Genomic DNA, 12255 nt, shown 5'->3' with positions numbered 1-12255 from the left:
ATTGTTCTTTGTGTATTTCTCCTGGGCCAATTTGACAATAACTTTTGATAGAAAAGGAAAACGATCCCGAAGTGGTTACATACATTCAAAGGTGGTGCTAAAATCCCTACTCGATATTCTTGTGGCATATTCCAAGACTGAGGTTTTGCAGGTTACCTCCAAATTTTTTGATGGTTTTCGTTTGTGGACAAGCCTGATGTATGTAAGAGATATGACCCAATTACTCTTCATATGTAAAGTATCTAATGAAGATATGTTTATGATGACATGTGATAAAATAGAAAAATATGTCAACGTAGATGTTAATATTTCCAAACACTTGTTACACATTACGTATGATATTTTGAAACACAGAAATGTGTTTTTCCTGAAAAATGTTGAGAATTTAGCTTTCGTGGTGCGGCTTCGTGACATGTTCCGCTCGAGCATGTCCTCGGAGGTCCACAACTACAGCGTGCTTCGCCGAGGAATCAATGTCTGCCTCAGGCAAGTTTGCCACCAGCTAAGATACAATGACATGTTAATATTCATCAGTCGGATGATCGACTCAGTATACGTGGCCAAACTGGCAGAGGATGACATATTGCAATTTGCTACCATTTTGGAATACGCTGCAAATTTGCACACTACGAACAAGTTCAGCGATTTAGAGATGGAAGATGTTTTTAAAAACACTCTGACTCTGATGTGCTCGCAAAATTCTTTTCTCAGCTTGTTAGGTTGCCGGCTTCTGCAATACCTCCTGGACAGGCATGGCAATAAAAAGAAGTTAGTTGCTCCGATGGTGTTCTTCGAATACTCGGAACTCGGGGTGCATGTGGCCATGTTGGATATCGCGGACGAGGAGTTTATAGACAAGTACAAGATATCTATACAGGACTCCATCATGTGCGTGATTTCAAACCACAGTTTGAAAACGGCTAACATTGGTCAGTTGTTTGCGTGTGTGGCTTTGATTTTACTGGAGGTTCCTAGCGGTCTGACTGCAGCCTGGACTTGCTGGGTGGGTGTGAAGATTCAGGACTTTGCCCTGAAGACTCCTCTCCTGAGCAAGGCTAGCCGGCATAGCATGCATGCGCTGGCTATCTCGGTGATTTCTGTGGCGTGCTGGGTGCACAATTCCGACATCCTGTATAAGCACATTGGGGATATAGCAGCGCGCAGAGCAAACCAGGCACCCCACCTAAGTCCCCCGCTGCGTACGGTTTATACGTACGCGCAGTACCATGTCACATGGGATAAGCCCGATCTCTTTATGGACGAATGGGAGTTGAGGTACGGCTTGTGGAAGACATTTAACGTCCTCAATACGAAAAGGGTGAGCAACATGGGTTTACTATTAACTCTAGAATAAGTTTGTGGATCTGCAGCAATGTTTTAGTAAATTATTCCTTTGATTTCAGACGAGAAGTCGCATACCCAGACCTAGCAAGGCATTCTTAGAGAGTAGAACAAACTCTTCCGGGAGAAATAAATCACGCAAAGAATCTAGTATTTTTAAGTTTTCTCATTCCTTTATGGATTAATCAACATTGCTCACCAATATCCAAGATAATATAATTATTATTTATATTATATCATTAAGCTGTGAATAATAGGAAATAAAATAAGTTGGTAATCATATCATGAATTTATCAGTGACAACAGTGACAACTCTTAGGTATTTCATACAGTGACATCACAAGCCAACAGCTCTTAGGTATTTCACACAGTGACATCACGACCTAACAACTCTTAGGTATTTCATACAGTAACATCACAAGCTAACAGCTTTTAGGTATTTCACACAGTGACATCACAAGCTAACAACTCTTAGGTATTTCATACAGTAACATCACAAGCTAACAGCTTTTAGGTATTTCACACAGTGACATCACAAGCTAACAACTTTTAGGTATTTCACACATAAGTTTTTCATTTCGTGACATCATAAGCTAACAACACTTAGGTATGTCATGAGCTAACAACACGTAGTTATTTCATTTAGTGACATCGCGAGCTAAAAACACTTAGACATTTAATACAGTGACAACTCTTAGGTATTTCATACAGTGACATCACAAGCCAACAGCTCTTAGGTATTTCACACAGTGAGATCACAAGCTAACAACTCTTAGGTATTTCATACAGTAACATCACAAGCTAACAGCTTTTAGGTATTTCACACAGTGAAATCACAAGCTAACAACTTTTAGGTATTTCACACATAAGTTTTTCATTTCGTGACATCATAAGCTAACAACACTTAGGTATGTCATGAGCTAACAACACGCAGTTATTTCATTTAGTGATATCGCGAGCTAACAACACTTAGGACTGGTTGTTTCGGAGGATTTGAACAATTCATCGAATTTCAACGTTCATTTTCAAGTTCTGTGAAAGATTTTTTCAAGTTCTGTTTTTATTTCAGTTTTGTCAAGCAACTAGCCTACAATGATATAATAACAGAACTTGAATAGGACTTTCACAGAACCCGAAAATGAACGTTGAAATTTGATGAATTGTTCAAATTCTCCGAAAAAACCCGTCCTTAGACATTTAATACAGTGACAACTCTTAGGTATTTCGTACAGTGACACCACAAGCCAACAGCTCTTAGGTATTTCACACAGTGAGATCACAAGCTAACAACTCTTAGGTATTTCATACAATTACATCACAAGCCAACAGCTCGTAGGTATTTCACACAGTGACATCACAAGCTAACAACACTTAAGTATTTCATACAGTAACATAGTGACGTCGTGAGCTAAAAATTATTATTTGAAATTTTTTTCTAGAATTTGTATATTCTCTGTACAAATATAACTTCTCAAAAAATTTCCAAGTTTGTTGAAAATAAATGCAAGATTCGTAGTGTTTTTCTTATATTTTATTTTTATGTGAATACCGCACAAGAGTCCCAACTATCCATAGTCCGGAGTCCGGACTTGCTGTCCGAAGCCAGTGGCAGTATGGCATCCCAAGTTGGGTTATGTTGTGAAGCTGAGTTGAGTGGGGAAGGGAAGGAGACGTAAATGAAGAAGGTTAGAAAGTATGTGGCTATTTAGATCTGGTCACCAAACACGGATAAAGCCATTTCAAGCAACATTTGAATCTTTCACCAGGGCGATTCTGAGAATATCTATCCCTTTGTTTCGTTTCCGAGCAAAATTTCGCCTTTGTGCAAGAAATTTTATTGAATAAATCGATCATCAATCATATTTTTAGTATGTCTACTGCCTTTGAAAGATTGTAAGCAGTGGTAGCGGAGGAAGTGCAAGGTGAAGGGCGGGGCGGGGCGGGGCGGCCACGTGCGGCAAAAAGTGACTTCAATAAGGCGGCATTCTTTCGGCGCATAAATTTTTAGAGGTAAAATTACCAACAGCGGCGGCAGTAGGCGACTTTTTCAGTTTCCGGTTTTCAAGATGGCCGCCTACATTGGCGTAGGCGGTAAGCATTTATTTATTAATTCATTAACGCCCTTTTTGGGGGCTTTTACATAAGAATAGTAAAAATTATATATTAATACAGTACCTACATGTTTATTATACGCAACTAAACTCCCTCAACAACAACCTTTTGTATTTGTTAAGTGATAAATTTAAGGCGATGCCCATACGTAATAATTCAAAATCATGTGTTTTTGGTTGAAAATTTGGTCGCCTAGGAATGTTTCAGATGCTTTAAATACTGCGAGTAGAATACATCTTGGCCTTTGAAATAATCGAGTATTTTTTAGATAAGTCTTTTTATAAGCCCAGAAAAAAATAATGTAAAGGCCTATGAAAACTGCTTTAAAGTTCAAAATCTCCTGCTTACGAACCCATTTTAGGTTATGATTTTATTGCATAATGTGGCAAATTAAGTTATTTATAAAATGATCGAAAAAAAATTAAATATTTATGCCTGAAGATCCACAAAATAAAATAAAAGGCACTTTTTGGCCATGTTTTTTTCTTGCATAAATCAAAACAGGCCGATTGTGTTAAGCGGGAATTTAAACCTTATTGCCATTTACGTAAGGGTTGTTATTGATGGCGGCTCAATTTAAAATATTACACGGCGTAGTTCATCGCCTTAAGATGTCCACTGACTCGGTAAAATTATTTGCCTCCGTATTCTGGGAAATGAGGAATACATAAATATGGTAGTTTGTCTCAGAATTTCTGCACTGAAATAAATCCCGACTTGTAGTATTATGTAGTGGAATCCGAAAGCTTATGAATGCAATAAATTCTGGGCTATCAAAGGCATAATTTAGAAATACTAAGCCAGTGCCAGTAACAGTGACAATTATTACAATTATTCGTTTCATTTAAAATAGTGTTGTAGTTCAACGAAATTGCTGGAAACCCATTTTAAAACATAGAAAACATATAAATTTAATATATGTTTTTTCAATGGCTTGTGCATGAATATTGAAATGTGGGTTCCAGACGAGAGAATTGTCCTCAATTCGACTTCTAACAAAGGAAAAATATAACAGTTTAATACTCTTAATAGCGCCCCTGAGGTGATATCACACAAAAGCGGCGCTATACAAATTGTCCAATAAATAAATTAATTGATTAATCGTTGAAATTTCTAGTTTACCTAGATATAAATTCAAACATTTGTAAGCACTTGTTAGAGATTTTCGTTATGTGGTTAACAAAAGAAAAAAATGATTGAAAATTGATGACAAGTCTTTAATTTGTGTTAATGTCTTAAGAGCATTGTTATCAATGTTGTAATTGAAGATATCTGGTGAAAAATGACATTAATAACTCGATTCAATTTCAGAGTTGTCGTGCTTCAAGTAAAATTCACATTGAAGATGGTGATAGAACACTAGAGCTAAATCTAACAATCATTTACAAGTGCCAATAATTAAATCCACTCTTGCTAAAAAACATGAATTTTACCTCGCACCTTCCATATTCAATATTTTCTTAAAAGAAACACAACATACAACTCAAATAAACAGAAAATGTACATATAAATACTTTAATACGTGGCTAATGAACAAAAAAAGAAATTGCATTAACAAGTTACTCGCAAACCTTCCATGCTAATTTTTATATGACATATTAAAATGTTCAATTACTGTTACATATGAATGTAATAATTTATATTTAGATTATTTTATCTAGGTAATCTTTTATTTTTTAACTACGTTTCTTTTTCCTGTATTTTGTATTTTTATTTATTTACTTTGTATTTTTATTTATTTACTTTGTATTTTTATTCACTTTTATTATTATTGATATATGTAATGGTAGATACTGCTACCCGGCTCAGAACAGATATTGTCTAGTGAGTCGGGTAGCGCACATAATTTGTAAACAAATATTGATGTCAATAAACGCCCGGGTTACCGGCAAAAAAAAAAAAAAGATTTGTCGCGTGCCCCGAGTATGATCAATTTTACCTTCGGTTGAAATTGATCCAGTATTTTAAAATGGCGAAACTCGTTCTTGAAAATACGATCGGCGCGTCGAAGTTGAAAGGTCTTGTGTAAAATGGCATGCATTAGTCGACTTTTAAATTGGTATAAATCACGCAATACACAACCCGCAATATCGATAATTAGGAGGATGGAGGATTGAACCCGCGACGCCTTTGTGGGAACTAAAAGCATTTGTTCACTCGGCTACTAACACTAACATGAAGTAAATAGTGTATACAGGGTTTTCCAATAAGAGGTGTTATTTTGATATTCAAAGAAACTTTTCCCGTAAAAGATCAATGGTTTCTTTGCTTGTGTGGCACGTAGCGCCGTCTTGTTGAAAGTAAACGTTGTCCGATCAATACCATCCAATTCCAGCCATAAAAATCATTAATCATCTCTCGATAGCGCAATCCATTCACCGTAACTGTTGCTCCAGCCTCATTTTAGAAAAAGTAAGGTCCAATGACTCCGCCGGACCATAAACCGCACCAAACAGTCACACATTGAGGATAGAGAGGCTTTTCAACAATAACTCTTGGGTTTTCCAAGCCCCAGATGCGACAATTTTGCTTGTTGACGAAGCCAACGAGGTGGAAATGGGCCTCTTCACTCAAGATGATTTGCATTTGATTCACTCAAGTGAATTTTAATAATTTCAATGCGTTGTTGAAGCGTGTATCGTTCCATTTTTATTAATGGCGTAGTTTTTACTTGTCAAATGTCAAAAAATGACAGCTTCAAAAGTAATATCTACCGAAATAGCGGGCTATTCAAAATAACACCTCGTTATTGGAAAACCCTTTAGAAGGGTGGATTATACTCTTAGTATAGCCCTGGTAAAATACCACCATTCAGAATCAAAACGTTGCTTGAAATAGCTTTAGATGTGTCTTCTCTTCCCCACTAATTTCAGCTTAACAGAATAGCCCAATAAATTGGGGATGGCTCCAGACTCCAGACGGTTGGGAGCAATTGGGACTCTAGTGCGATTCTCGCCTAAAACTATATGGTGTCTATTTTAGAGGTTTTTCGTTGATTGGCCAAAATTTCACTAAATGTAAAAAGAAAATAGATATATATGTTGTTCACGTTGACCACTGAAAGGATCACTACTTACGCTACGAAGCTCTTGACTCGAATATCTTGGTCACGTCGACCATAACAAAGACCACTGCTTACGCTACGAAGGTCGACAACTTACACAGAAATTTTAATTTCACTATGTAAAAAGAAAAAAAACTCTATTATCTTGATTAAGTCGACCATTACAAAGATCATTACTAATGCTACAAAGGTCGACAACCAATACAGGTATTCAAATTACGTAAAAAAAATTGCACTAATTTGTGTTAGTCAGTAAAATGATCCCACTCCGCGCCACTGGGCCGGGTTGCAGCCTGCATCGGGGAATGTCAGTCGCAGAGGACGCCGAAGTATCTCGATTCATTTGTTTTTGAAATGGTATGAAAATATTTCAGCTTCCACGATTAACCGCCTTCAGATTGCCCTCGCCATTTGGGCTTACCACTCGTACCCATCTCGTACCTACTACTTGCTTTCTGCGTCACAGATCACAAATCATAGATTTTGCATAGTGTGAACTGTGAACACCGCTCAAGGCTTCGGATCCAGTGGCACTATGGCATCCTGTGAGGCCGATGGAAGTGGAAAAGGAAAGGAAATGGGGAAAAGGAAGGCTTGAAAGTACCTGTCTATTCTATACTCTATACAATTAAAGACATATAAGATAAACGTAAACCATGGCGAAGTCATCAGTGAAATCCGATAAATCTTTACGACAGTTAGGTTTGCATTATGAATACTAAAATCATATATTATACTCCACTTGCCAAGCGATTTTTATGCGTATTACCTACCTATTCTTAGTGATATAATATACAATATACATATCACCTATATTCTTAGTGAAATAATACACATATTTTTATGCATTTTACATATTATATTCTATACCTATAATATAATTTAGATATTTTTATGGGTAATTACTTATATTCTTAGTGACATAATATATATATTTTTATGCGTGATATCTATATATTGTTAGTGATATATTATCATACATATTTTTATAGGTAGGTATTACATATATACTTAGTGATATAATATACATATTTTTATGCGTGTCACCCATATTCTTAGTGATATATCATAGGTACATATTTTTATAGGTACCTATTACTTATATTCTTAGTGATATAATTTACATATTTTTATTTGTATAACCTATATTTTTACTATATATATATTTTTGGCTTGCGGGTAGATTTAATGTTTTTCGTACAGCCTTAAAATGATATAAAAGAAGGAACAATCTAAATTGGTTGCTTTCCGATCGCACACGGAACGGCCGCGCAATGGAGGGAAATGGCCGCGCATCAATATCAATATCCCTTTGGATATTATTATAAGCACTTAAATTTCCTCGTGCTCCATTTTGTCTTAGGTATAAATATATGTATGTGTTTACGAGTATTTTCTGCAGACATTATAAGATGAGAGATATGAAACAGGTTGTCGTCGCTTACTAACACTAAAAGCATTATTTGGTAAGTGCAGAGTGCAGCGAGCCGAGGGTGACCATCGACCAATCAATATAATATGTGCATTGTCCTTTGACTACAGACTTATTAGTAAGATCAAGAGAAAATAGGAAGTCACCAAATACCAACATAAGATTTGCTGTTAATTTTCCCAAAAATAAACCTATTTGATTCTGCGCAAAAGAGGGCGGTTCGTCTGCCCTCTCCAACCAACGTGTGGGTATGCTGAGTATGCTCTATAGGTATTTCAATGGTGTCTGCTCGACTGAGCCCCTGCGCCTGCGAAACTCGACGGACACAAGCTGAACGTGAACACAAGTTCATAGTTGATTTAGGGTTATGAAAACGGGTCGTTTTGCAGACTCGTTTTTGCATCATCTTAATGTGGAACAAGCTACCGGAATCCTGTATATCCTCGTTCTGGGCCTCTCTCTTCAAACCCTGTATTAACAAATCCCTTATACAGTCCCTTCCTTGAAACCAACTTCACATCGTTGCCCAGCCGGGTGAAAATACACAGTTCCATTGTCTTTTCACCGTACAGACAACAAAAACAAAATAATGTGAATGAATCAAAAAATGCTCGAAAAGTTCTTCCCAGTCCGTTTTTACTGCTATTACAACTGAAAATGTTTCAAGTTTAATAGCATACCAAGATGCAATTAGTTGCAATGATCTATAAATTTATAAAAAGTGGTGCAAATTTCATAAAGCTGGAGACTAACTATAGACAGTTAAAAGGTTAACAATTATTTTACAAGCAATAATTATTCGCCTGAAACACTCATCCACATTGAAAAATCTCCTGATAAAAGATACATGACGCCAACGGGACTCGAACCCGTGTCCCTTCGATTTCCGGTCGACAGCTCTGACCACTGAGCTATGGCGGCTTATATCTTACCCGCGAAATGATTCAATATATACTAGTGTTTCATTCAACAATTACTGCTTGTTACATTTTTTCACCTGAAAACAACCAACTTTATTTTATATGAGAATGTATCTTTTATCAGGAGATTTTTCAATGTGGATGAGTGTTTCAGGCGAATAATTATTGCTTGTAAAATAATTGTTACCCTTTGTGCTATGCATAAAAAATCTTGTCTTAAAACATTAGTTTACAAAAAAAAAAAAATAATAGTTAAAAGGTTGTTTTCTGGCGGATTCCGAAATGATGTCCTCCCCAGCAGTACTGGTAAATCATCCTCTCTGGAATTCTCATCGAGATATGCGAGACATTTATATTCGCACGTACAGTCGTACAGGTGCCAGGTCTGATGCCGGTCTCAAATTGTTGCTAAGAGGTCACCCGTCCCGTATCTTATGTCTCTTGGCTCCTATCTGAATGAACCATAATTTTATACGTGTTCAACGGGTTTTCAGATTGCATAATAGTTATGTAAACCAACTAGAATCCAATCTGAATAGGCTAATCCCTCAAATGATTTTTTACATGTAAAAAAAATGTTAATTTAATTTTTTTCAAAAATCATGTTTTCGAGGCTAAATAAATAAAAATGTAAATGTTAATTTGTTAAAAAACTTAAATCTCAGAAAGTTCTTTAACGATTGCTTTGAAATTTTGACACAACGTTGCCTTCGAATACGTGTGTGTTTTTATATACCGATATTATAAAGGTATCATCTGTGACAGGTAAATACATGTTTTTAAACACCGCCATCTATTGCACGATTCTATTTTTTTTTAACTTTGATCGTAGCCGATTCATCAATGATTTAATAGCTGGATTCATCGAATATTTCATCAATAGTTTCATCGCATGCTTCATCAGTGGTTTTATTAGTAATTACATCTCATATTTTATCACTTAATTGCATGTTTCATGTCTCATTTTTCATCACTGGATTCATCGCCTCGCATATTTCATCTTAATGTTCATCACATGTTTCAGCTCTATTTGTATCGTATATTTCATCACCGTTTTCATCACATATTTTGCGGATTTATCAAAGATTTCATTACTGGTTTCATCATTGGTTACATCAGTTATTACATTGATTCATCGCATGTTTCATCACTATTTTTATCACGTGTTTCATTACCGGATTTATTAAAGATTTCATTACTAGTTTCATCAACGGTTACATCAGTGATTAAATTGATTCATCACATGTTTCATTACCGGATTTATTAAAGATTTCATTATTGGTTACATCAATGATTACATTGATTCATCACATGTTTTATCACTGTTTTCAACACATGTTTCATCACTGGATTCAACAAACATTTTGTCTCCGGTTTCATCGCATGGTTTATCATAATCTATTTATTTATTATTATTCATTATCCTAAAATATATAATATGGTTACATACAAATTAACATATACATTTAAAGCGATGCACTACGTCGTGTAATATTTTGAATCGAGCCGCCATCAATAACACTCCTTACGTAGATGGCGATAAGGCTTAAATTCCCGCTTAACACCATCCAGCTGTTTTGATTTAGGCAAGAAAAAAACATGGCCAAAAAGTGCCTTTTATTTTATTTTGTGGATGTTCAGGCATAAATATTTAAATGTTTTTCGATCATTTTATAAATAACTTAATTTGACACATTATACAATAAAACCATAACCGAAAATGGGTTCGTACTTCGTAAGTAGGAGATTTTGAACTTTAAAGCAGTTTTCACAGGCCTTATAATTTTTTTTTCTGGGCTTATAAAAAGACTTATGTAAAAAATACTCGATTATTTCAAAGGCAAAGATGTATTATACTCGCGGTATTTATTTAATGCATCTGAAACATTTCTAGGCGACAAAATTTTCAAACCAAAAACACATGATTTTGCATTACTACGTAGTGCATCGCCTTAAAATCCATTTAACATAAGTTTCAAATACGGCCCTTTACCTACATAACGACAGGTAGTTGAGTTTGGAGGTTAACTTAAAAAATATGCTTTATTTTCTGGTATGAGTTCTATTACGATTCCTTAGCTTCTTACTCCCATTGCATTACATGGTATGGGTTCTATTACGGTTCCACAGCTTCATACTTCCTTGGTATTTCCTGGTATGGGTTCTATTACGGTTGTATAGCTTCTTACTTCCATGGTATTTCCTAATTCAAACTTAATCTGCGACAAACTTCATATTGGTCAAAACTGTCAATATACGTGAAATTATGAATTTGATTGAATAAAGGAACCTGTTGAAAACCAGAGCAGAAAACAGAAAACCAAAACATGTAAAACCAACCCGTTGAAAAACAAAGTTTTCTTTACTATAATATACCTTTTTTTTCAATTTTCGACCTATCTGCGCCATCTCTTGGACTGGCTAGTAGTCAATTTCAAAGATTTTTTTTTGTTTGATTGAGGATTGAACCTTTCTTCTCAGGGACTGAACAACTCCTAATTGGATAGATCCGACATTTATTTCGTACATTAACTGCTCTAACATAATGTCATCTAATTTCAGAAAAATGAGTGTGTGCGCGCGTGTGTGCATGAGTCCCAACAATTTACACAATGCATTGTCATCGATAACGGGTCTATCAGCCGAGTTTTAGCTCGATCGGATGCCGGGAAGTGGATTAATTCCATATCATTAATTTATTCATTCAATCAAGAAAACAAATATAAATTCAATTAGATGTATTTTAAAAAAGTCGTCTCTCGTGGTAATGAAGTTGAAACTAAGTGCTATTTATCTCACCGTAATAAGATAAAACTACTTTTATGGGTCCGTATCAGTGTGTGCTGTAGTGTATAGTACACAAAATACCTTTGGAAAATTTGAAGAAAGTGCGGAAATGATGTACTTTTCCACATTGGTACAATTCAATAACAATAGTGACAAGATGCTGAAATTTTACAGTTTGTTCTTCAATTTATTCAATTCCTCGGCTGACTCTTCCATCGCGACACAAGCAACAGTTTACTCTTGCTGTGGTGGTAGTAGGAGAAGGAGATTTTCAAAAGCTGTCAGGTTATTCGTAACCCGGGAATATTAGTCTTTCTCGAAAAAAAAAATTGCAATTTATTTGCTGCCGGTTGAAAAAGAAAAAACCAAGTTCAAGTAATCAAATATTTATATATTTATAAATTAATTTGTGTGCTTTGGAAACATTAGAAATTAACAAAATTCAAATATTAATTTACTAAGGACGGGTTGTTTCGGAGTATTTGAACAATTCATCAAATTTCAACGTTGACGTACATTAACTGCTCTAACATAATGTCATCTAATTTCAGAAAAATGAGTGTGTGCGCGCGTGTGTGCATGAGTCCCAACAATTTACA

General features: G+C 35.5%; 1 protein-coding gene across 1 annotated transcript; it reads left to right on the top strand.

The window, feature by feature from the left end:
- Positions 1-412: 412 nt before the first annotated feature.
- On the top strand, positions 413-1354 carry LOC149415499 (uncharacterized). The gene has a single exon (XM_089642229.1). It carries the CDS (start codon positions 413-415, stop codon positions 1352-1354), a length of 942 nt encoding a protein of 313 aa, XP_089498355.1.
- The last annotated feature ends 10901 nt before the right edge of the window (positions 1355-12255 follow it).

The sequence above is a fragment of the Hesperophylax consimilis genome, chromosome 18 (genome assembly GCF_061612785.1).
Source record: "Hesperophylax consimilis isolate HC1 chromosome 18, BYU_Hcon_1.0, whole genome shotgun sequence".
Classification (NCBI taxonomy): Eukaryota; Metazoa; Arthropoda; class Insecta; order Trichoptera; family Limnephilidae; genus Hesperophylax; species Hesperophylax consimilis.
Note: the sequence above shows the minus strand (reverse complement) of the source record. Positions and strands in the feature narration are given on the sequence as shown.